At 43.6% G+C, this 20,026-nt stretch overlaps 8 protein-coding genes across 8 annotated transcripts; 6 read left to right on the top strand and 2 right to left on the bottom strand.

Moving 5' to 3' along the window:
- The first annotated feature begins 303 nt into the window (after positions 1–303).
- On the top strand, positions 304–1,330 carry BYT42DRAFT_587765 (uncharacterized protein). Its single transcript, XM_051570197.1, has 2 exons — positions 304–478; positions 543–1,330. The coding sequence occupies exons 1-2, from the start codon at positions 434–436 to the stop codon at positions 1,161–1,163; spliced, it is 666 nt and encodes a 221-aa protein (XP_051418874.1). The 5' UTR covers positions 304–433; the 3' UTR covers positions 1,164–1,330.
- A 177-nt stretch (positions 1,331–1,507) lies between these two features.
- Positions 1,508–3,280, bottom strand: BYT42DRAFT_141958 (PRP38 family-domain-containing protein). The gene is made up of 5 exons (XM_051562243.1): positions 3,199–3,280; positions 3,001–3,126; positions 2,765–2,921; positions 2,573–2,688; positions 1,508–2,503 (listed from the first exon to the last, which is right to left on the bottom strand). Exons 1-5 carry the CDS (start codon positions 3,200–3,202, stop codon positions 1,896–1,898), a joined length of 1,011 nt encoding a protein of 336 aa, XP_051418873.1. The 5' UTR covers positions 3,203–3,280; the 3' UTR covers positions 1,508–1,895.
- A 28-nt stretch (positions 3,281–3,308) lies between these two features.
- BYT42DRAFT_587761 (ClpP/crotonase-like domain-containing protein) lies at positions 3,309–4,678 on the top strand. Its single transcript, XM_051570196.1, has 5 exons — positions 3,309–3,791; positions 3,904–3,944; positions 4,026–4,066; positions 4,128–4,376; positions 4,442–4,678. The coding sequence occupies exons 1-5, from the start codon at positions 3,445–3,447 to the stop codon at positions 4,502–4,504; spliced, it is 741 nt and encodes a 246-aa protein (XP_051418872.1). The 5' UTR covers positions 3,309–3,444; the 3' UTR covers positions 4,505–4,678.
- A 2,991-nt stretch (positions 4,679–7,669) lies between these two features.
- BYT42DRAFT_470361 (uncharacterized protein) lies at positions 7,670–8,509 on the top strand (the record flags this gene model as incomplete). Its single annotated transcript, XM_051563559.1, has 2 exons — positions 7,670–8,011; positions 8,093–8,509. Coding segments are annotated over 2 exons (759 nt in total), but the record flags the coding sequence as incomplete, so codon positions are not given.
- A 741-nt stretch (positions 8,510–9,250) lies between these two features.
- On the bottom strand, positions 9,251–10,318 carry BYT42DRAFT_549817 (uncharacterized protein; the record flags this gene model as incomplete). The annotated part of the gene is made up of 3 exons (XM_051566097.1): positions 9,251–9,389; positions 9,468–9,754; positions 9,821–10,318. The coding sequence occupies 3 exons, from the start codon at positions 10,316–10,318 to the stop codon at positions 9,251–9,253; spliced, it is 924 nt and encodes a 307-aa protein (XP_051418870.1).
- Positions 10,319–12,649: 2,331 nt separating this feature from the next.
- Positions 12,650–14,286, top strand: BYT42DRAFT_618252 (uncharacterized protein; the record flags this gene model as incomplete). Its single annotated transcript, XM_051572261.1, has 2 exons — positions 12,650–12,743; positions 12,842–14,286. 2 exons carry the CDS (start codon positions 12,650–12,652, stop codon positions 14,284–14,286), a joined length of 1,539 nt encoding a protein of 512 aa, XP_051418869.1.
- Positions 14,287–14,889: 603 nt separating this feature from the next.
- Positions 14,890–18,586, top strand: BYT42DRAFT_141835 (Alpha/Beta hydrolase protein). Its single transcript, XM_051562242.1, has 18 exons — positions 14,890–15,060; positions 15,120–15,189; positions 15,257–15,341; positions 15,415–15,449; positions 15,533–15,636; positions 15,697–15,764; positions 15,832–15,900; positions 15,965–16,054; positions 16,119–16,172; positions 16,240–16,296; positions 16,359–16,474; positions 16,591–16,666; positions 16,741–16,854; positions 16,924–16,967; positions 17,032–17,116; positions 17,178–17,551; positions 17,653–17,865; positions 17,936–18,586. The coding sequence occupies exons 1-18, from the start codon at positions 14,994–14,996 to the stop codon at positions 18,174–18,176; spliced, it is 1,962 nt and encodes a 653-aa protein (XP_051418868.1). The 5' UTR covers positions 14,890–14,993; the 3' UTR covers positions 18,177–18,586.
- A 23-nt stretch (positions 18,587–18,609) lies between these two features.
- On the top strand, positions 18,610–19,674 carry BYT42DRAFT_587734 (uncharacterized protein). The gene has a single exon (XM_051570195.1). It carries the CDS (start codon positions 18,663–18,665, stop codon positions 19,287–19,289), a length of 627 nt encoding a protein of 208 aa, XP_051418867.1. The 5' UTR covers positions 18,610–18,662; the 3' UTR covers positions 19,290–19,674.
- The last annotated feature ends 352 nt before the right edge of the window (positions 19,675–20,026 follow it).

The raw sequence follows: 20,026 nt of genomic DNA, 5'->3' as shown, positions 1-20,026 counted from the left end.
CATAATCTTATAGAACAGAGTAGAAGATTATTATGTTGATATCTGTTGGAGTCACGTATCCAATGGAGTTATCCTTTTTTTTTTCAGATCCGGTTGTTGTCAATAAACGTCGTCTAGGGTAATGAGGCAACGGTGTGGTAAAATCCTATTCTTACTATCTTTATTTTTAAGGGAGAGGACGATCGCAATGGGAGGGGAAAGGCGCTGAGTATTTTCCAGCGGTTCCATGTGAACTCCTGCTGAAAATTCAAAAGGGAAAAAGGGGATGCTGCACGCTCAGCCTGTCTCAGTTCGACGACTTGACTTTTTTTCTCCAATCTTTCGGTTTCTCATTTTTTGCTGATGCATCATTATATTAGCCAGTTGAATCATTCCCTCTGTTTCTTTTTCACAAGATCTCCCTTCTTTTCCATCAATTCTCTATAAAACCAAAATGACTTCTTCGCTTCCCATTCACACTCTAAGCTCGCAAAGCAAAGTAATTTTTATTGCTTCATTGATCGTCCTAACGACCCTTGTCACTTAAAAAAAACATTTACTAGCGCTCATTGTTCGACATGTCCTTGTGTTCCCCGTCCTCTTCTGCGTCGTCATTATTTCACAAAAACAAAATCAACACAAGTAAGCAATCGTTATCATGGCAAATGGTTCCCCCTTTTGAAGCATCGAGTCAAACCCATTTTTCGCTAGGTCACTTTTCCATGGTATCTGCCCAAGGTTATGGTTCCATTTCTTCTGCAAGTGATTACGGCTCATCTTCTTCTTCACAATGTGAAAAGCCATGGCCAATTAAAAACGTATACGACAGAGATGAGGAAGAAGAAGAAGAGGAAGAAGATTATTACCTTTCATGGACACACGAGTTACTGCGCCAACGTGGTTACCGACCTGTATCCTGTAACTTTAAAGAAGATGATGAAAAAAATGAGGATGATTTGAGCGATGCGCTAAGTTCCAGTGACGAAGACTGCAGCTCAGATAGTAGTATGGATGACGAAAGTGAAGATGACGAAATGCAATTGCCAACAGCAAAGCAGCATCTAATCCGAAGGGATTATTACTCACAAGCACCCAGCCCACCTGCGACGCCACTATATTCGTCTTCTGCGGATAACGCACAACCAAAGTCTTTTCTGTCATCCTTTCTCCCCTGTTTTGCCTGATCAGTTTAAAAAGAGTAACATAGCATGCTTAACATTGTATATAAAAAGCTGCAATATTATATTTACTTCAGTGCGACATGTTTAGAATAGAAATGCATCTTGCTTTCCCGAAATGTCCTACAAATAATACATGGTTTATTTTGGAAGGAAGACTTTCCTTATTCTTTTGCCTCATAAGGAAACCTTGCTTGTAGACTACCATTTTGCCGTTTGATAAAAAGTTGAGGTTAAACAAAAATGCTCACTTACGTGTGACGCCATGCAGGCGATAATTTGAGTTGCCGTTAAATACTATCTCTCTTGTTTCGAGATCAGTTGTTTAGAAATACTGCAGCGAGTTCAGTATTATTTTTAGGATGTTGCAGAAAGGCATTGGCGACCAAGTACTGTTGTTGCTCCGAGAATATCTTTTACCCATCATTTCATCTCCTCTTCTCATTTTTCAAAATCAACAATGGAAACGCTTTTGATCAGAAACTTATTTTCTGTGAATCATGTGGCCAAAGGCATCAAAACGGATAAGCTGTTATTATGTGTCGGACACGATGTTGCCTACAATCAAGCAGAGGATCTGCAAGCGAAAGCTTCCTCGGACGAATGAATGCTCTTTAAAAACAATGAAACGATAGCTTATAGGTGAGTTATGTCATTAATATTTGCTTCACAGCAAATGTCATTTCTGGCACCGCTATAACCACTTCTTTTTTTCTTTCGCTTTGTTGGTCTCTTTATTTAATCGCTTTTATCTACACTGGGACTTCGATATCTGTGACGACGTTGACGTTCACTTGGACTGCCGCCTCTGCTTCTGCGTCTGCTTCTACTTCTGCTTCTGCTTCTGCTTCTGCTTCTGCTTCTGCTTTGACTCCGACTAGCACTGGGGCTTCGATAGCGATGGCGACGATCACGACGATGGCGACGACGATATTCGGAATCACTGCTTCTGCTTCGACTCCTTCGACGATCACTGTAACGACGATTAGAACCAACACTGCGACTACGACTACGACTACGACTGCGATCCCGATCCCGTCTTTCATAACGTCGTCCACGATCACTGCTGCGACTGCGACTTCGACTGCGACTATGACTACGGCTCTGGCTTCTGCTGCGACTGCGGTCAGTGCTAGGACTGCGACGTCGCTCGCGTTCTCGAGTTTCTTGTGGTGCGGAACCGTCACTTTCTAAATCTTCTTCCAAAGCACTGACGCGAGGATCCAATTCATCGTTATCTTCAAGAATATGCCGACTCAACAGACGCGGTAATATAACATCGCATACACGATCATCCCTCAGTAACTGATCGACAAACTCATCCATATGTGTCAATGAGTAACCACCTAATTTCCCAATATGGATACAGAGTGAATAAACTGCCACACCTGTTGCTTCCAGATCATAATTATTACCTCCTCCTCGGTTCCTCAGTTTACGATAATCATTCAATAACGGTTCCAGATACATGTATATTTCTTTTGCTTTCCCCACAATACGAAGATAAAAGGCACCAAGTGCTCGTAAATATCTGAGAAAAAAAAAGAAAGACGACAGTCAGTGATCATCTCTCACGCACACACAACGACAACAGTAGTCCACATTACTTGAAATCTTCCTGACGAATTAGCTCGACGACAATTTCCTTCTCGGGTTGTAATTGCAGCATTTTCAATGTAAGGCACAGAAACGGGGTTGGGTGGTGTCCTTCGTACACTCCACCAATGTATTCGAGTTCCACAGCTTTGTCCATGAGTGTGGCAGCTACATGATAAATGCCCAAAGTCAACCACTCCAGTTCTCCATTCCCAATCAAAACCGAGTCAATGAAAAAAAAAGTTACATGTTAATCCAAAGCAATGCTCTTTCCAGTACATGGAATCATAGATGCGTTCGCGAATAATCTTTTCAATGAGATGCTGAGGATCTCGACCGTGGATTTGGACGGCATCACTGAGAGTGCGATTGGCTACAAAATAAGAGAATTGTCGTTGAGACATGTTTTCTTCAATTTCGTTTGAATGCTTTTATCCGTCTTTACCCATGCTGTACGATGCTGTATAGAGGTGAACCCGCCGCGGTGAGTGGGCAATTCCGTTCTTTGATGCGAAAAACAAAAATCCTCATCCGCAGTCTTTTTAGTACTCCGCCCGTGGGGACCTCGAGCATTTGCTCTTTGTCAGCAAATCCATGTGAAATCAAGCCCGCCAGAGTACATATACAGCGACGTCTGTCTTTCTTATCTTCTCCAGTATTTCCTTGCCCATTCGTCTTTAACCGTAAAAAAATGTCACAGATACAGCTCCCTTTATATCTTCCGTCCGAAGAGAACAAGCAAATGACGCTTACGCAAGAAGGTGCCTTGTTCATTCTGCATCTCCATCACAAGGATAACCGGTTCACGACCGAGTTTTGCCGAGCAATATTGGCAGCACTTCAGGTGGTGGAAGACATTTTCTTGGCTTCTGAAGATCCAGTGGATATGGCACTAGTCACGGTCGGTCAAGATAAAATTTACAGCAATGGGCTCGACCTTATGCATGCGCTTGCTTATCCTCCCTTCATGGATACATACCTTTTGTTGCTGAAACGCATGGTTACCTTTTGCATACCAACCGTCGCAGCTTTAAATGGGTAAGTATCATTGTCAGCAACTTACAATGCGCATGAAAAATAGCTGTGTCCCCATGGAGATACTGACTTTCATTTGGATCTGTGACTAAAAAAAAACCACGATGATGCATAGACATGCATTTGCGGGCGGATTCATGTTGGCGTTGGCTCATGGTATGTAGAGGGCGGTCTTTTTGCAAAATGTCAAATAAGTGTGTCTAAATTGCCGAAAAAACGTTGAATGAATTTATTTAGACTATCGCGTTATGCGTTCTGATCGCGGTTTCCTCTGCATGGTAGGTTGGCTTTGCTTGCGAGTCAACGTTGTCATCCCGTTTGTTAAAAATATTGGAATAGAATGAGGTCGATCTTCCTTCACCTCTCGCTCCCGGCATGACGGCTTTATTACGTTGCAAGACCACCCCAGTGACGTTCCGTAACATGGTGCTTCAAGGGCATCGTTTTACAGCCAAAGAGGCACTAGAGCAAGGACTGGCCGATGCCATTTGCCCTGAAAAGGAAGTGCTGGATAAAGCAAAAGCTTTAGCTTTGCAGTGGGCTCCCAAAGCTAAATCCGGTATTGTCTACAAACAGTTGAAAGATGAGGTAAGAGCGGGAGTAAAATGGTTTTTGAGGATCGGTTAGTTCTAAACGCGTGTTGTTTCTTTTAGATGTACGAGGAAATCGCTCGCAAATTATCTGTGCCATACCATCGTCTGGCGCCCAAGATGTAAAAGAAAGGGTGTACAAATAAAGTTTTGGGTTCTTACTTTAACGCGATTATGCAACACGCATTCTGTAAAGATAAAATCTTTCTTTGGCCCAAGTGGGTACACATCAGAGTGAGAAGGTCAAGGTGGAGGAGGCCCCCCCTGTTGATCGCCCTGAAGTAAGAATCTCCTAAACGGCTTTTTTATTTTTCCCTTTTTTTTCCCTAGTCTCTGTCACAGGCATCTAAATTGTCTCTTTGCCCTGCATATCGTTTTTGAAAGCATGGAAAGCAGCGTATCTCCTTCTAACCCTCTGTCGTTTACCAGGAACAGCCATAAATCACCGTCACAGTCTTCGGTTCGTCTTAAACGGCCTTCCACCGATGATCTTGATAGCTCCGAAACAGAAACAGATTTGAACTCCTCCACCAGCTGGAATGACCGTCGTTCATCCTCATCTTCATTCTCATCATGGAGCGTGCCAAAGCACTTGGTCTCGTACCCTCAGCGCCACAATGAGCAGTGGGTATCTCGAAACAGTGGACCTGTCGTGAGTCCAACCGCTTGGGTCACGGATATGCAACGCACGCTGGAAAATACTATGAGCGATATGCCATACACAGACAGCGAAGGCCTGTCGATGAATCCAAGTAAGCCAAGTCAAGTAGCAGCATGGCTCGCTTGCATAAAGTAACCAAAAACCATTGTCTGGATCGGAAGGATACAGACAAGGCATTGATCGCATGACGGAACAGATCAACCACTTTTTGTCTACGCGTTCACCCGTTCCCCTCCATCGCTACGCAATAACGGGGGTGACAGATACACCCACTGAGCCTTTACCGTTCCTGTCAACTGTCGATTCAGAACCAACTCATTCGTCGCCGCCACTACCATATTTGGCGATGATGGACAATTTACGGAAATTCATTCTGCATTTTCGTGACGCTTTGGAGGAAGACCCGCCAAAAGCAGTGGATGCCGAAGCCTACTTTTTGCAAATCAGCGATCCTGAATTACCGCAGCACATGGACATCAATTTGCATGATTTGGATCCAGGTGTCAGTGTGGAACCATGTCATTTAAACACCGCGTCATGGTATCAAGAATATTCTCTGGCGTTTTGTTCGCGGTTATTGGATTATCTGGACAAAAGGGAAAGCGAAAGCTGGTACTTTGGCGCGACAACCCCTTTGAAAAATCCGGAGACGGACAAACTACAAGCTCGCAACGAGCGATTACTGCAAGCCTTGCGTAAAAACGTTGGAAGAAATGATGAATTAAGGAAGCAGTTGCGTGCGGTAGCTCAGCAGCATAAGAAAGACATTGCAGTAATACAGGACGAAAGATTCAAGGATGTAAAGTACCATATGATTCGTGCCCAACGTGCGGAAGAGGAGCGGAGAAAAGTGATGGCCAAACTGACCGGCTTGGAGAAAAACTGGTTGAATGCGTCGTACGAAGTAAAGCTACCACTGGAGACCAAGCTCGCCCAAGTAGAACACGCACTGCAGCGATGCGAAGACGAGAAAGGAGATATGGAATTAACTTTGGAATCGATGCGTAGCGAGATGGAAAAAATGATGGAAGAGCTGGCCGATACCAAGGATTCAAACAACCGGTATAAAATGCAAGCCAGTCGACTCAAGGCCGGTTTGGAAGCAATTCAAGGCAGAGTGAACGATGACGATGTTGAACAGAACGGCATCGATGCCTTGCGGCTGCTACGTAAAGAAGCGGAACGACAAGCCATGGAGCTGGAGCGTGAAAGCAAGCGGCAAGCGCTGGTGATCACCAAGTTACGCCAGGATGCAAAGCAGTGGGAGGATAAAGCCCGCCAACTGCAGCATGGACAGACTACGGAAAAGAACCAACTGCAACGGTATGAAGAACAACTAGCCCAATCCGACAAAAAGTCCAAGGAGCTTGAAATTCTCCATCAGAGGCTGCAGAAACGCATATGGGAAGCGGAGCAGGAAGCAAGTGGACTGAAAGATCGGATCGAGAAAGGTATCCTTCGCGAACAACAAATGCATAACAAATTCGCTCAATTGCAATCCGAATATGCCAAAGCCAAACGCAATCTCCAGCAACAAAAGAATGAACTGGGCCATTACAAACAGCAAAAAGTGCAAACCCGCGAAATTGAAGAGGCCAGAGAAAATTTAGCGAAAATAAAGGCCGACCATGATCAACAAATTGCCAATCTTCAACACGCTTTGACGCAAGCTGATCAGCGAGCCAAGGAAAATGAAGAGAAATTAAGAGTGCATATGCGCCAGATTCAACAGTCCAAGGACGCCGAAAATGAACAAGCATGGAAAGCGAAACTGCAACGCGAACAAGAGATCCTTCACTTGCAAATCTCGCGTGAAACTCGAAATCTGTCGGGTCGAATTGCCGAACTGGAAGCTGATATAGAACAGTTTCAACGACAGCAAAGTGAATGTGAAGTGGCCATCTCGAAAACTGAAAAACGCCATATTGAAGTGGAACGTACCTTAATAGCACAGCGAATACAGTGGCGTGCGAAGGAGAATCAGTTGAAACAGTCGTTGGATCATATGAAACAGCGAGTCAATACGTTGGAAGACGAAGCCTTACGGTTGTACAGTAATAATCTGCATCTCGCCCATGAACTGGGGAAGTGGGCTCCCTAATACTAATAAATAATAGCCTCCTGCCTACATCATGACAAATCCACCGCTTATTTTGTTGTCCATCCCTTTGGGTCATTTTACTTGATCCTTTTCCATTACTCACTGCTGCCAAGGGAACCCCTTGTGTCGATTTGAAATAATGCGCTAGCACTCTCTATACCCTCCGGAAGAGAACAAGCACGAATTCCTCGGTCTTATTCGGCTGTGCGTTTTTTATTTTATGTTTATTTTCTCGGTGAGCATGACGCCGGTGACGGTGATTCGGTCGGGGGTTCCCTGATTTTTAATTTTTTCGATATCCATCCATGGATGAGGGGCCGGAACAAATGTTGCAGCGATTGTTGAAATGAATAGTTGTTGGCGACTAGGGATCCGGTTGGGACACACCCAAGCGAGAAGAGCCTATTCTCAGGCAACAATACCTTCCAAAGCTCGATCGAGAAAATGGCCGATGGCTCTCGCATTGGCCGGTGCGATTGGTGGTGGTGTGTGGGCGTATCAAGCGTACCAGTGGAAGCACCGAAAACGGCTCGATTCCGACTGGTACATTCCATTGAAGCTCGTTGAACGAGAACGGCTAAATCACGACTCATTTCGATTGCGAGTGCAAATTGATCGCGAGACGGGCAAAACCTTCCCTGTACCATCCTGCTTGTATATCAAAGACGATGCCATTCAAGTGATGCGTCCATATACACCGATCAATACGAATCCGTATACCGATGGCTATGTTGACTTCATAGTGAAGCGTTACGAAAATGGTGCCGTTTCTCGTACATTGACCGGTTTCAACGTTGGAGACTATGTTCACATCCGTGGTCCCATGGTTGAATATGAATACAAGCGAAACAGCAAAAATGAGATTGGCATGGTAATTTCATTAAACGACTATGAATGACCCTGGGAAGCACGAATCTGAAAAAGGCAACCTTTTTCTTTTTTTGAAATGTAGATTGCTGGAGGAACAGGAATTGCGCCCATGTATCAAATGATTCAACGTATTCTTGAGGATCCAGAGGACAAGACCCGTTTATGGCTGATCTATGGCAATAAGAAGGAAGAAGACATTTTGCTGAGAAAAGAACTCGACAGCCTTCGAGAAAAACACAAGGACCGATTCCAAGTTGATTATTTATTAGAATACCCCTCTGAAGAATGGACGGGCGGACGTGGAAGAGTCACGAGTGATCTGGTGAAGGGCAAGTTGGGCGATAATCACAAGACAGACGGAATCCAACGGTTGGTGCTGGTATGCGGACCGGATGCGATGTTGCATAATATCTGCGGTGATCGTGCCCTGAACAACTCACAAGGACCAGTAAGGGGAATGTTGGGCCGCTTGGGATTGACTTCCAAAGAAGTGTGGAAATTATAAATGTACAATACATAGAATAGAAAGAATATAATGAAGACAACCCCCCCATTAATAAACAGATTAGAAAATGAATCATGCGATGAATAAGCTGCGATCAGTAATATTCTTGATGCCTCGATATCTACAGAAGCTTTTTCAATAAGAACCCATATTCATTCATAGTCTTAATGCTTGAAGAAGAAGCATGATCAATGGAAAAGATGTACGTACCGGTGATTTATTACAGAGCCAATCTTTCATTTATAAATGTGTCGTGTGACACATTATCGCTTTCGATCGCGAAAAGGCGATAAAACTCGATTAATTTCCGAGCTGCTCGCACTTGGTCGTTTCTTGCAAATGTCTTCACTTTGTTGCAATACTTTTCAAAGATCGTCAGCTGAACCAAGTATTGTTGCAAATTTGCTATTGACGACGGCAAAGTAATTGTGGCCAATTCCATCATGAAATAAAGGTCATCCGCCATCCGCTTCATCAGATAAAAGGTGGCTGTGTGATGGACGCATTGGATCGAAAGGCAACCACTGACATTGCCTTGGTCAATTGCGTTTTACGAGAATACACCCAAACGGATGAGGTCTTTCGCAATGACATAGTTATTGTCACAGTCAGCAGCAGGTTTCATTTCTGCAAAACCAACGGTCTTGCCGAATTGTACGCCTTCAACGCAAGAGACCATGACATCAGGTCGTTCAGAAGAAATCGACCCTTTTGGTACTGTTTTTGCATCGTCATTCACGGTGCCAGCAAACGGAAGAAAATGTTATTCTCGGGATCATCAAATAAGGGAACCGGCGCAGGATCCAAATAGCGAGTGCAAAGCTCTTGTTCTTTTATGATGGACGTGATTTCTTCGTTTGGCAACATGGTGATCCTATCGTAAAATGAGTTATTTTCCCCAAAAAGCCATTATGTAACCTTTTTTGAGAAAAGAGCAGAAAAAACTACTCACAGCCTAGCGACGGAACAGATGATCCTTGAAATCAGCGGTGAGGCAACGCTTGCCTTTTGCAACAGATCTGCTTGGGCAGCCAATCGCGTCATTTGTTGAAATTGAACTTCCCTCACAATGCTCTTGAGTTCAAGCATTAATTCGACGTTGAATTTTCTTCCGTACGGTTCAAAGCCAAATTCGTGGCGCACATGGTTTTGCAATCTGTCAACGTTTTCCGCTCCAAAGATGTTCACCAGGTTTGGATGCATACGGTGAGGTTTGATCAACAACACGTAGGACATGCCCTAAAAGAAAAGAAATCAGACATTGCTTGTCGCGTTAGTTTTTACCCCTTACAGGATGTGGTGCACATGCGATTCCATGAAAAGATTGCTTGTCGCAGCGTTGATAGAATTTTGGAATTGATGGAAGGCTCGGGAAACATCGAAATCATCGACCGTATAGTGGTTGTCGTCCGATGACGGTTCGGGTGAGAAATAAGTCAATTGCGAGACACCCTCGTCATCTTCGTTGCTGCCAGATTGAGTGGGCGTTGGCGTTGCACTGTCCGCAGATGATTCTTCATTGTGGGTACCGTCGATGTGAAATTTCAACTGCTTTAAATCTGAGAAATGGGACAAACACGAAACGCATGCATAATGCATATGGACCAACATGTAATTGCCTTCGTGTGCTTGGGAGATATACGTGAATTGCTGCGTATTTACTCGTGTTCTGCCTTCGCTCCGTGATGGCAAATCTAGGCCGTGGCGGTTCAGCAAATGCTGCTTCAGCTTCGAGGCTTCTGATAGCTTTTGTTCACAAAGGTGACAACCATATCGCAACGATACAACTGTTGGCATTGTCATGACGATAACAGAGTTTTTGCAAGAAACAAACAGGGAACACCCAACACTCACCTAACACTCAGCCATACTCGCTCATACTCGCTCATACTCGCCCAAGCTCTGCCCATACTCGCTCATACTCGCCCATACTCGCCCATACTCGCCCAAACTCCGCTTATACTTCCTATACTTGACCTGATTTGCGGGAAAGTTGTTATGTTTGGTAGTTTTCCAAGCAGGGGCTCAGTTATGTTTCTTTTTTCTGATCAACACATTGTTATAAGGCTTCTGCGAGGTAGGAAGTATGCGTTGATTGGGTAGAAAGTTTTGAGCACCAGATATACTGTTTTCCGATGTATATCAGATCGTAAGGGTTGTTTCAGTGTAAAAATAAAAATAAGTGTGGAATCAACACCGAGAGGTTTCCTGTGCCAATTCAAAGGTACGATAAAATCGCGCTGACTATGGGTGTCTTAAAAAGAATGATACAATTATCACAGGGGATTGAATAAGAACGATATTCGTCCAGAATACTATCCCTTATACTGGTATTTTTTTAAGATAGGTATTCAATATCGTTTATTCAATTCGATTTACAGGATATTTATGATATTCGGCTACAATTCACAATCCAGAGGGTGGTTTTCAGGTAACTACATAATTAGGTACAAGGAAATAAGGAAGGATGATACAAATACGAAAGGCTAATGTCCAAGTGCGAAGGATGGTTTTCAGGGAATAACAGGACAAAATCAGATGAAAGAAAATCAACTTCAAAATCCGATGGGTGAATGTTGTAACTGAAAAAGGTTAAATAAGACAAATCAAGGTACAACGTCAAAGATCGATGGATGATGCATGGTTTCGGGATAATGGAATGCACAAACCCGATCTGTGGTCTTGTTCTTTCTAACAGGGAAATTAACAATGGAATCGGTTTTTGGGCATAACAACGTGTACATTTTTCTTACTGCATTTCTTTCATACACATTTGTTACCTTTTATTATTATTTCATTTTCGGATTATAACAGTTATGTGGTTTTCCGGTCAGGAAAATCAGTGAAAATTCGGAGACCCATTCTATGGGGACGCCATGTTTGACACCAAGGATGACCTTGAATTTCCGTCCGAATTCGGCAAACAGCGTCGGGAACGTCGGCAGCTGAATGATATTCACGTAGAGAAAGACACGGTTTTCATTCACTTGCACAATATTGTTCGAAAACTTTTGTCTCCGTCCGGGATATACGAGAAAGGGGGTTTCACGCATGATTGTCGTAATGAGTCAAACACTTTTTTGCTGTTCGTCACCCCACGTAAATGTATGCGCCTTTTGAGTAAACGTTTGCCACGGTTTCGCTAGGGTTGCAAACTCCGGAGCAATCGCTAAGTGACAGCAGCATTAATGTCAGAGACGTTGATCAGTTTCGATAGTAGTCAATTCAAAGAAACGAAACGAAACGAAAAGAAAAGATCTCAATCTAGGCGTCAAGTGTTCCCATTTTTCGCATTTTTCATTAGCGTGACGTCACGCTACTTGATTTTGGAGTGGCCGATGTTATTTGGTTATTCACCCCATATTCACTCAATTCATTCACCCTATTCACTCATACTCACCCAATAAATACTCATCCTACTTACTATACTCACTGTTCAATAGCGTTTTCTTTTTTCTTCTTCAGATGATACTGCGAGCCATGATCGGCTATATGGGTTGAGTCAAGTTTTTCTTTTATCGCTTTCTGGCATCAATGTAAAATCATTTCTTGAACTTGCCTCAAAACCGTTACACAGAATATGCGCCGGTAAAAAAATAGATACGGACCGGATGCGATGCATTGCACCGCATTGGCGGGGGAAAATTTTTTGGATCTTCTAAACAAGTTGATGAATTGAAGAAAATGCCTGTAAATAGAAACAAGAAAACAAACAGAAAGAGGATCATTCAGGGCAAAAAAGAAAAAAGAAAAAAGAAAAAACGAAGCCCTTTTTTCATGTGAACAATCGGATGATCCAAACCGGCTTTCAACAAGCAGATGACGTCGGTTTTTCAATGATCCCTCTATTCATGGTTGTACAATACTTGCCTTTTCGCCACTGTAATTCTCTTTTTTGTTGTCTTTTTTCTCTTTTGTCTTTTGTATTTTGTACAGCGCCTTTTTTTATTTTTCCTTTTGTCATCATCACCTTCACTGTGTGAGCCTTTTTTTTTCTTGTTTTATCACCCAATGGAAAAGTATTGCGCACCTGCACGACTGGAAGTTCCGGTCGATGGAGGTGATCATGGTGGCATGGCAATGGGGTTTCCCCATGGCGGCCCTCCCTCTCCCACCCTATCAACAACTTCCTTCATGTCGTCCGTTTCTTGGATGGCCGAAAAGTCTTCCAAGGAACTGATTCCCATGCTCAAAAATGCTTATACCGCTTTAAAGAACAAAGAACGAGGTAACCAAAAAATCCAGCTATTTTCATGCGAAATAAAATTGGAAAAAGGCCAACCTATTGATAAAATGGGTTTGTTTGTAATGCCTCCTCTTGCATAGATTTACTGCTCGCGGCCGAAATAGGAAAGTCGCTCTTGGAGAACAACATCAAATTAAAAACCAGCTATGAAGATTTACTGCATCAGTCGGGGCAGTCACCCATTGCCCCTTTACCGACACCTTCTTCTTCTCTTGGCACATCCACCGGAACAGTTTTACAAGGAGATTCCGATTCGGGGATTGAATCATCCCATGACAGCGACCCAGATGACCACGACCTGGATGAAGGTCGTGGTATGCGATTCATTCCCTCCCGCAGCACTCGCGAAGCCATGATTGAAGTCCTCGAACGCAAAAATGCCGAACTCACCGATAAACTGCAACAAACCATGCATGAGCAATCCACCCTCGATCGAGCCAATGCACGTAAAATTCGTGAATGCGAGGCCGAAATCACCATGCTAAAGAACGACTTGGATATCGCTGCCACAAAGATTGCCGAATTGGAGGAAATGAATCGTCGTCAAAAGCAACTAGAAGTAGACACCAAGCAAACTGATGTCGATGATGCAGTGGTGAACGAACTGTTGGATAAAATTCATACCCTCGAACACGAAAAACAAGCCGCCAGCCATTCCAAGGCAGTTCTCGAAGACAAATTGGCCGCCACACTGAAAGATCTGTGTCATCTGAAGCAACAAGTGGAGGATTTTCAGTTCACGCAAAAAGACCATGAATCCCTTCAAGAAGCGTATCAGCGACAGTTCCATCATATCGCAGAACTCAATGACAGTTTGGAAGAACATCGGATCGTTTTGCAAAAGCTGCGAGATCGTGGTATTCCTTTGCACTCCACTCGCCCTTCACCTGCACCCAGCCAGTATGGAGAGGATGACTCGTCACCATCCATACGCCCGACGCTGTTGGCCGAACTCGAAAATGAGTGGCTAAAAAAGAATCTCAAAAGTTCGAGCTCATCCTCCGCTGCATCCTCAGCACCATTCTCGGCCTCTTGGCGCGAATCATCTGAAAATGCATTTTCAAGGTTTCACACGTTGAAAGATTTATCGCGTCTCACGGAACGGTCGCTGAACGATATTTACAACTTTTCAACTGATGCCACTTTAGACTTTATCTTGTCAAGAACGAGCGGCATTGATAAGGAAGCATTGGACGATGCTATCCGTTACGTTGCTCGCATGGAAGACGAACTAATGCAAGATCGAGCCGAAATCGGTTTACAAAAGGAGAAGGGCGAGGATCCCATTACATTTGATATCTTTGACGGATATCCTCGTGAAGGACTCTATCCTGAACTCATGCCATCCGATCATCAGGTGGAATGCATGGTGAACGAACCTCGCACCTTCATGGCTCGATTGCGTAAAATCCTCCAGCACTTTTTCCATCAAGTGTGGCGTTGGTGTCGCTTTGCCATGATACTCACCGCCGCCATTGTCATCAGCCTTTGGAATGGACCAGATTGTGTCAGCAAGTATGATTAGCTGCCAAAGTTCGTCCGTTTTTCCCTCCCTTTCCTTATCTCACTCGCCATTCCTTTCGGAATTTCCGTGCCGCCCAACCTTTTTAGTCCCTATCATCATCTATTATTCCCATCGTGTTATATCTATCCAACTCTGTTACTGTAATGATTACTATTATATTATTTTATGTCGTATTTATGTAGATGCTTCTATGGATAACGTTTTGTCATTGATTGGACAACGTACATTTTGTGTCTTTATCTTTTTCCTCTGCCAATAAAATTGTTGCAACTACAACTGCACACAATAGATGCTGGTGCAAACTTACAATGAAAGAACAAAATGATCCAATATCTTGTTTAAAAAGTAAACGGTTCATTTTACTCAACGATCACGGACGCTTCATCGGGCGACAAGCGCATTTTGGCCGATTTTTCTTTTTTGTGGAGGCACAAAATCTCCGCCAAATTGGAACGATGGTCGGGCTTCAGGGGAACCAAGCGACAAAAACTGCCTTGAACTCAGAAAGTCCATTCACCGCAACAAGAGAAAAGAGAGCGACAATTTCGGTTGCTTCTTTCGTAGCCTTTTTATTTTTATTTTTTGACGATACCATTTGCTTTTATTGCGCAAGGACTCGGAGAAAGATCCTTTTATATTAGTTTTATTGCGTCCACTTTGCTGATCGTCGCAACCACAAAGCAAGCCATCCCTCATCTTTTAGCAGCATGTGGAAACAGGCGCTTCATTGCGTGATTGCGCTATCCCTGCTATTCACAGCCACAGCACAAAAAGGTCAGTGCAGAGTGACCTTGTCTGTAGTATGACAGCATCCACTGAATCCTTTATCGTAGCCGAAGATTACAAAGTCACCGATCTACCAGGACTCGATCCCGATGACAACACTCTAAGTCAATATGCAGGGTAAATACCCTTTGAATACCGATTAGCGACTTGTATATAGTCCAACGTTAACCTTTATCATGTTCAGGCACATTGCCGTTTCTCCGGAAACCAATGGACATCTGTTCTTTTGGATGATAGAGCAAGTCGAAAAGACCACACCTGAGAAACTGGTATATATTTCGAAACAAAGAAGAGGGGATAGATGTTGATTTTGAGAATAAATGCTGACATGATGGCTGTTAGATCATTTGGTTGAATGGAGGACCGGGATGTTCGAGGTAACGGATTGTACCAACCGATACAGCAGTACTCCGATAGACACAACAGTTGACATAATGCAATGATCTCCTATTATTATTAGCATGGATGGCCTTTTTCTGGAAAATGGACCATTTCGAATTCAGCAAAACTTATCATTAGCCATCAATCCGGCTGGATGGCAGCAATACGCTACGATGGTCTATGGCAAGTACTAGCATATCAACATCGAATACGAGCGCTTGCATTGACACATCAAAATCTTAGTGGATCAACCCGTCGGCACCGGTTTCAGCTTTGCCGATACCAACAGTTATATGCATAACATGACGCAGGTGGAAGCCAAAAGATATTGCAGCGAAAGAGGATATGGCGAGGTGTACTGATGGGTTTTGTGTTTAGATCTCAGAAGAATTCACCACTTTCCTCGACAAATTCCTGGATGTATTTCCTCATCTTCGCGAACAAGAGGTACTTTATGACTTGTCGATCCTCTTTTCCGCGATCTTCTTGTTCACTCTTGTGCTGCTCACAGATGTACTTGGCCGGTGAAAGTTTTGCGGGAACGTATATCCCTTATTTTGCTTCGCGTATGGTGGAACTCAACAAGAAGAATGAAATCAAGGTGAATTGACAAAAAGACCTATTAGTAGTGGGATACGGGGATACTCAACCCTTTATGTTGGCAGTACAATTTGAAAGGATTAGCGATTGGCAACGGCTGGATTTCACCCGTTCATCAGGTCTGTTTCATTGATGATCTCGAAAATTCCCATATTTTATCAATTGACTCGGAAATTGGGAGTTTAGTATGATGCTTACTATGATTTCGGTGTGGCCAAAGGACTCTTGACAACGGGATACGCGGTTCGTATACAACGACATTGTTCATTTTACTTGGTTCAAATATTTCTGACATTGGCTGACAGAATCTCGCTGCTTCACACCTGAAAGCATGCCATGAAGTGTTGGAGACCCAAGTCACCATTAATGTGGAAGTGTGTGAATCCATCATTCAGGATATTATGGACAGTTCTGTGCATGAGTGAGTGCAAAAACAAGGTTATGTTAAACTGTGTCCAAGCCATACTAAACGATCTTGACCAGGAAGGAGACTGATACCGGCTATGCGACGTTCTGTGTCAACCAATACGACATTAGAAAAAAAGAAGAACCTTTTCCAGACTGTGGACGAAACTGGCCTTATGAACTAATTGACGTGACCCGTTACTTACGCGTAAGCCATCCTGCCAACAAATGTGTCTTGTTTATTTTCGTAAAGTGATACTGACCAGGTGATGTACAATGAAGCAACCGCTTTTGAAACCGACGATTCATACGGAAAAGCAGTCGGTGGGGTGGCTGGAATGTTCCACTGGCGTTGGCAGAGCTCTGGCTGATGATCAGAGCGAGCCATCTTATGATGTAAGACTGATGACGTGGTTATGGTTGTATTTCCGCGACCTGGACGCTCACCCCTTTACTTTTTTCCAGCTGCTTCCTTTGTTGCTTGAAGAGATGCGAATTTTATTATTCAGGTACGCTTGTCACCACTTGTCAGATTATTAACAGGGTCCATGACTAAAAATTGGGTGTACACAGTGGTGAAGCAGATTTGATTTGCAATCATTTTGGCACGGAATATTTGATCGGCAACATGACTTGGGCTGGTAAAACCGGGTTTGCTGTAAGTGAATGTGTCTCTGTTTTATTGCGTTCCTGGTGTATTAAGGCAGATAAAATGATAGGGAGCCAAACCCAAGGATTGGTTTATTGGCCAAGAATTTGTGGGGCAATACACCGAAGCACGCAATCTTAGCTACGTGTTGATCAAGGATGGCAGCCACATGGTTCCCTATGATCAGCCATTACCAACGCTTGATATGATCAATCGATTCTTGGGTGTAGGCGATAATCAAGTCAATGGACAACCGAGTCGGGTCGGGGATAAGACCGCAGCAACCAAACCTTCCGGAAAGCCTTCCACAAAGCCTTCAAAGAAACCAGCGCCGACCAACAATACAACGGAAGCCAGTGAAGCACAGACGTCGGATCCCACCAATGTGACTGAAACGCCTGAACCCGCCACTGCAAAAGAGGACTGGTCCAAATACTACAATTGGTTAGTGCCCTTTTTCATTGTTTTTTGTTTTCTTCCATGTGATGATGCGTGCCATGCTCACAGATTAAACTATTTTTTTTCGTTCGATTTTTGATCGACAGGGGTACATCGGCGCTTATTGTTGTCATTTTATTTGGAGCGATTGCCGGGTTCTGCTGGTATCGTTCAAGGAAGAATGCACGCCAGGGTTACATGTCCGACTTGTCGACCCAACCCAAGGGACCGTTGTCGCGACTATTTGCCATGTTTGGTAAATTTGGATCATCCGATCACCGAAAATTACGATTGCAAGATCCAGAAGAAAGCAACGAATTGTATGTATTCTCAATCTAGCTGCGGGCAGAAAAAAAAAGGATCACAGAGAGAGCTAACACGAACTTTCAGGGACGAGCTTGTTGTCGAGACACCCACCTTGTTCAACGCTGAAGATTATTCTTATTCCGACGATGAGCATGAGGCACCGCGACCGAGAACGGAACCCTCGACCAAACCACAAACAACGACACGATTTGCGATAGCAGATGATGATGACGATGACGACGACGACTTTGATGACGATGATTTTGATGATGATTGGGGTATGGATCCTATCGATGATAAAAAGAAGGGCGCAAAAGCCGAATAGCCATCTTCAGTATATACAAGAATAAAAAACCCACGCAATAAATACCGCACCATAATAAAATGTGCTTACACACCATTCTCTTTTCCGTTTACCAAAACTTGCTAATCTTTGGCGGTATACGAAGAAAGTTGGCTTTGCTACTGATATCAGGTGGCACTTCCGTGACAAGAATGATGGGGTGAATTAGTATACATTTTTCAATTCAACATCAGATAAGGTTTGTAAGGATTCAGTGTTCAGGGTACTTAGTTTCTTATTGGTAAAGGGCAATGTTTCCTCCTCGGAATAGTCGTTTTGGGAAAATGCGAGAGGTGATACAGTTACTAGCCTTTGTGTAAGACAGAAATGAACAAAAAATCGTTAGTGGAACGTAACGAGTTTACAATGAATATCCCTGAGACAGGGCCGTAATAAAAATGGTTTCTCTTGTTGCCAACACTACTTTAATTTTTTTTTTTTTTTATTCCTAAGCGACTGTTTCCTACCATGACCATTGCCGAAACCGAGGTACGCTGGCTTTCAACGCCATCCCCTGTATTCTTCCCATCCGCTTCACCCACGCCCAAACTCTACAGCACCCCCAATAAAAAGCCTCCAACACCGGTCAACTGGCAACAACAGCAACATCAGCCACAACACGAAGAGCAGTGTACCGAAGAGTCGCTGAGACACCGTTTCGATATGAGCCTGGAGCCATCCAAACTACCGAGCATATTGTGCCCCATTCTTCCCACCACTTCCCTGGATAATGAGGATGATGAAATCAAAACCGATTCCTTGCTGTCAAGTGACGTTCTAGACTCGTCCGCTATTCTGTCCACCGATGACAACTTGGAAGAATTCCAATCTACGTCTCGGTTGTCAACATCAGGGAACCCAACAGCTTCCGAGAATCGGTCGCTGGATCCGTCTGGATCAGTTGATTGCCAATCCATTTCGCAGCAGACAAAGATAAAATCTCAAATTTTGGCCCCTCCAACTGCAGTGACGGATCATTCAAGAGTATCACAAAGCGATCAAAAACAGCCTAAAAGATCAGCTACCGTAAAGCATTCGCCAAAACAATGGATGGCAAGACTGAAAAAGCTCTCTGGCAAGACATTTCAACATTAGCCCATTTCTCGATCAATAAAACAAATAAAAATGATAAACCAGATCACGTTCCTTTTCATCTTGGAATATTCCAAAGTTTCAAGACTATTGCGTCTCAACCCTGAATAGAGTTGACCACTTCTGAGTTTGTCTCCTCTTCCTTCCCTATTTTGGAGTTTTGATTTGTGGACATAGGTTGCATGCTCTTGATGTTAATGAGAGATCTTACTCAATGTTAAGCACTCGAAGCCGTGCTTTTATGTTGATCTGCGAATCCGGCTTTCAAATTTGGATACCTCAATAAAAGTTGCCTTTTACCAAAATATCAAAGAAAAGCACAATGATTTAACAGTGATATTCCTCCTGTGAAATGAAAAAAGTTAGGATTTTTTCATATGACCAAAAAGATTTGGAACAGGCGATAGAACGATCAAAATCATCGTTGCAGTACTCGCATTCGATGAATCACTTCTCTCTCTGATACGCGTTACGATGGCTGCGTTTTATGTGAACGATTGATTTGATCGTTCAAGGCACTACGTAATCAAGGATGTCGCCAATATTTTACGCCATCAAATCTAGGTTCCACATGTGCATTGGGCTATGAAGGGTTGTTTACATGTGGTGGATGGCTGGGATAAAACGGTTTGATTATGTAACGAAATGAAAACAGGATGATCCGGGTTTTGTAAACAATGGTTCATTTTCGGAGATGGAAAGCGTTGCCGTCATTGATCGAGGTGGGCTTTCGCTGCCTG

This window comes from Radiomyces spectabilis, assembly GCF_025331425.1.
Source record: "Radiomyces spectabilis strain NRRL 2753 chromosome Unknown BYT42scaffold_16, whole genome shotgun sequence".
NCBI classification, from domain to species: Eukaryota; Fungi; Mucoromycota; class Mucoromycetes; order Mucorales; family Radiomycetaceae; genus Radiomyces; species Radiomyces spectabilis.
This window is presented reverse-complemented; position numbering and strand designations above follow the sequence as displayed.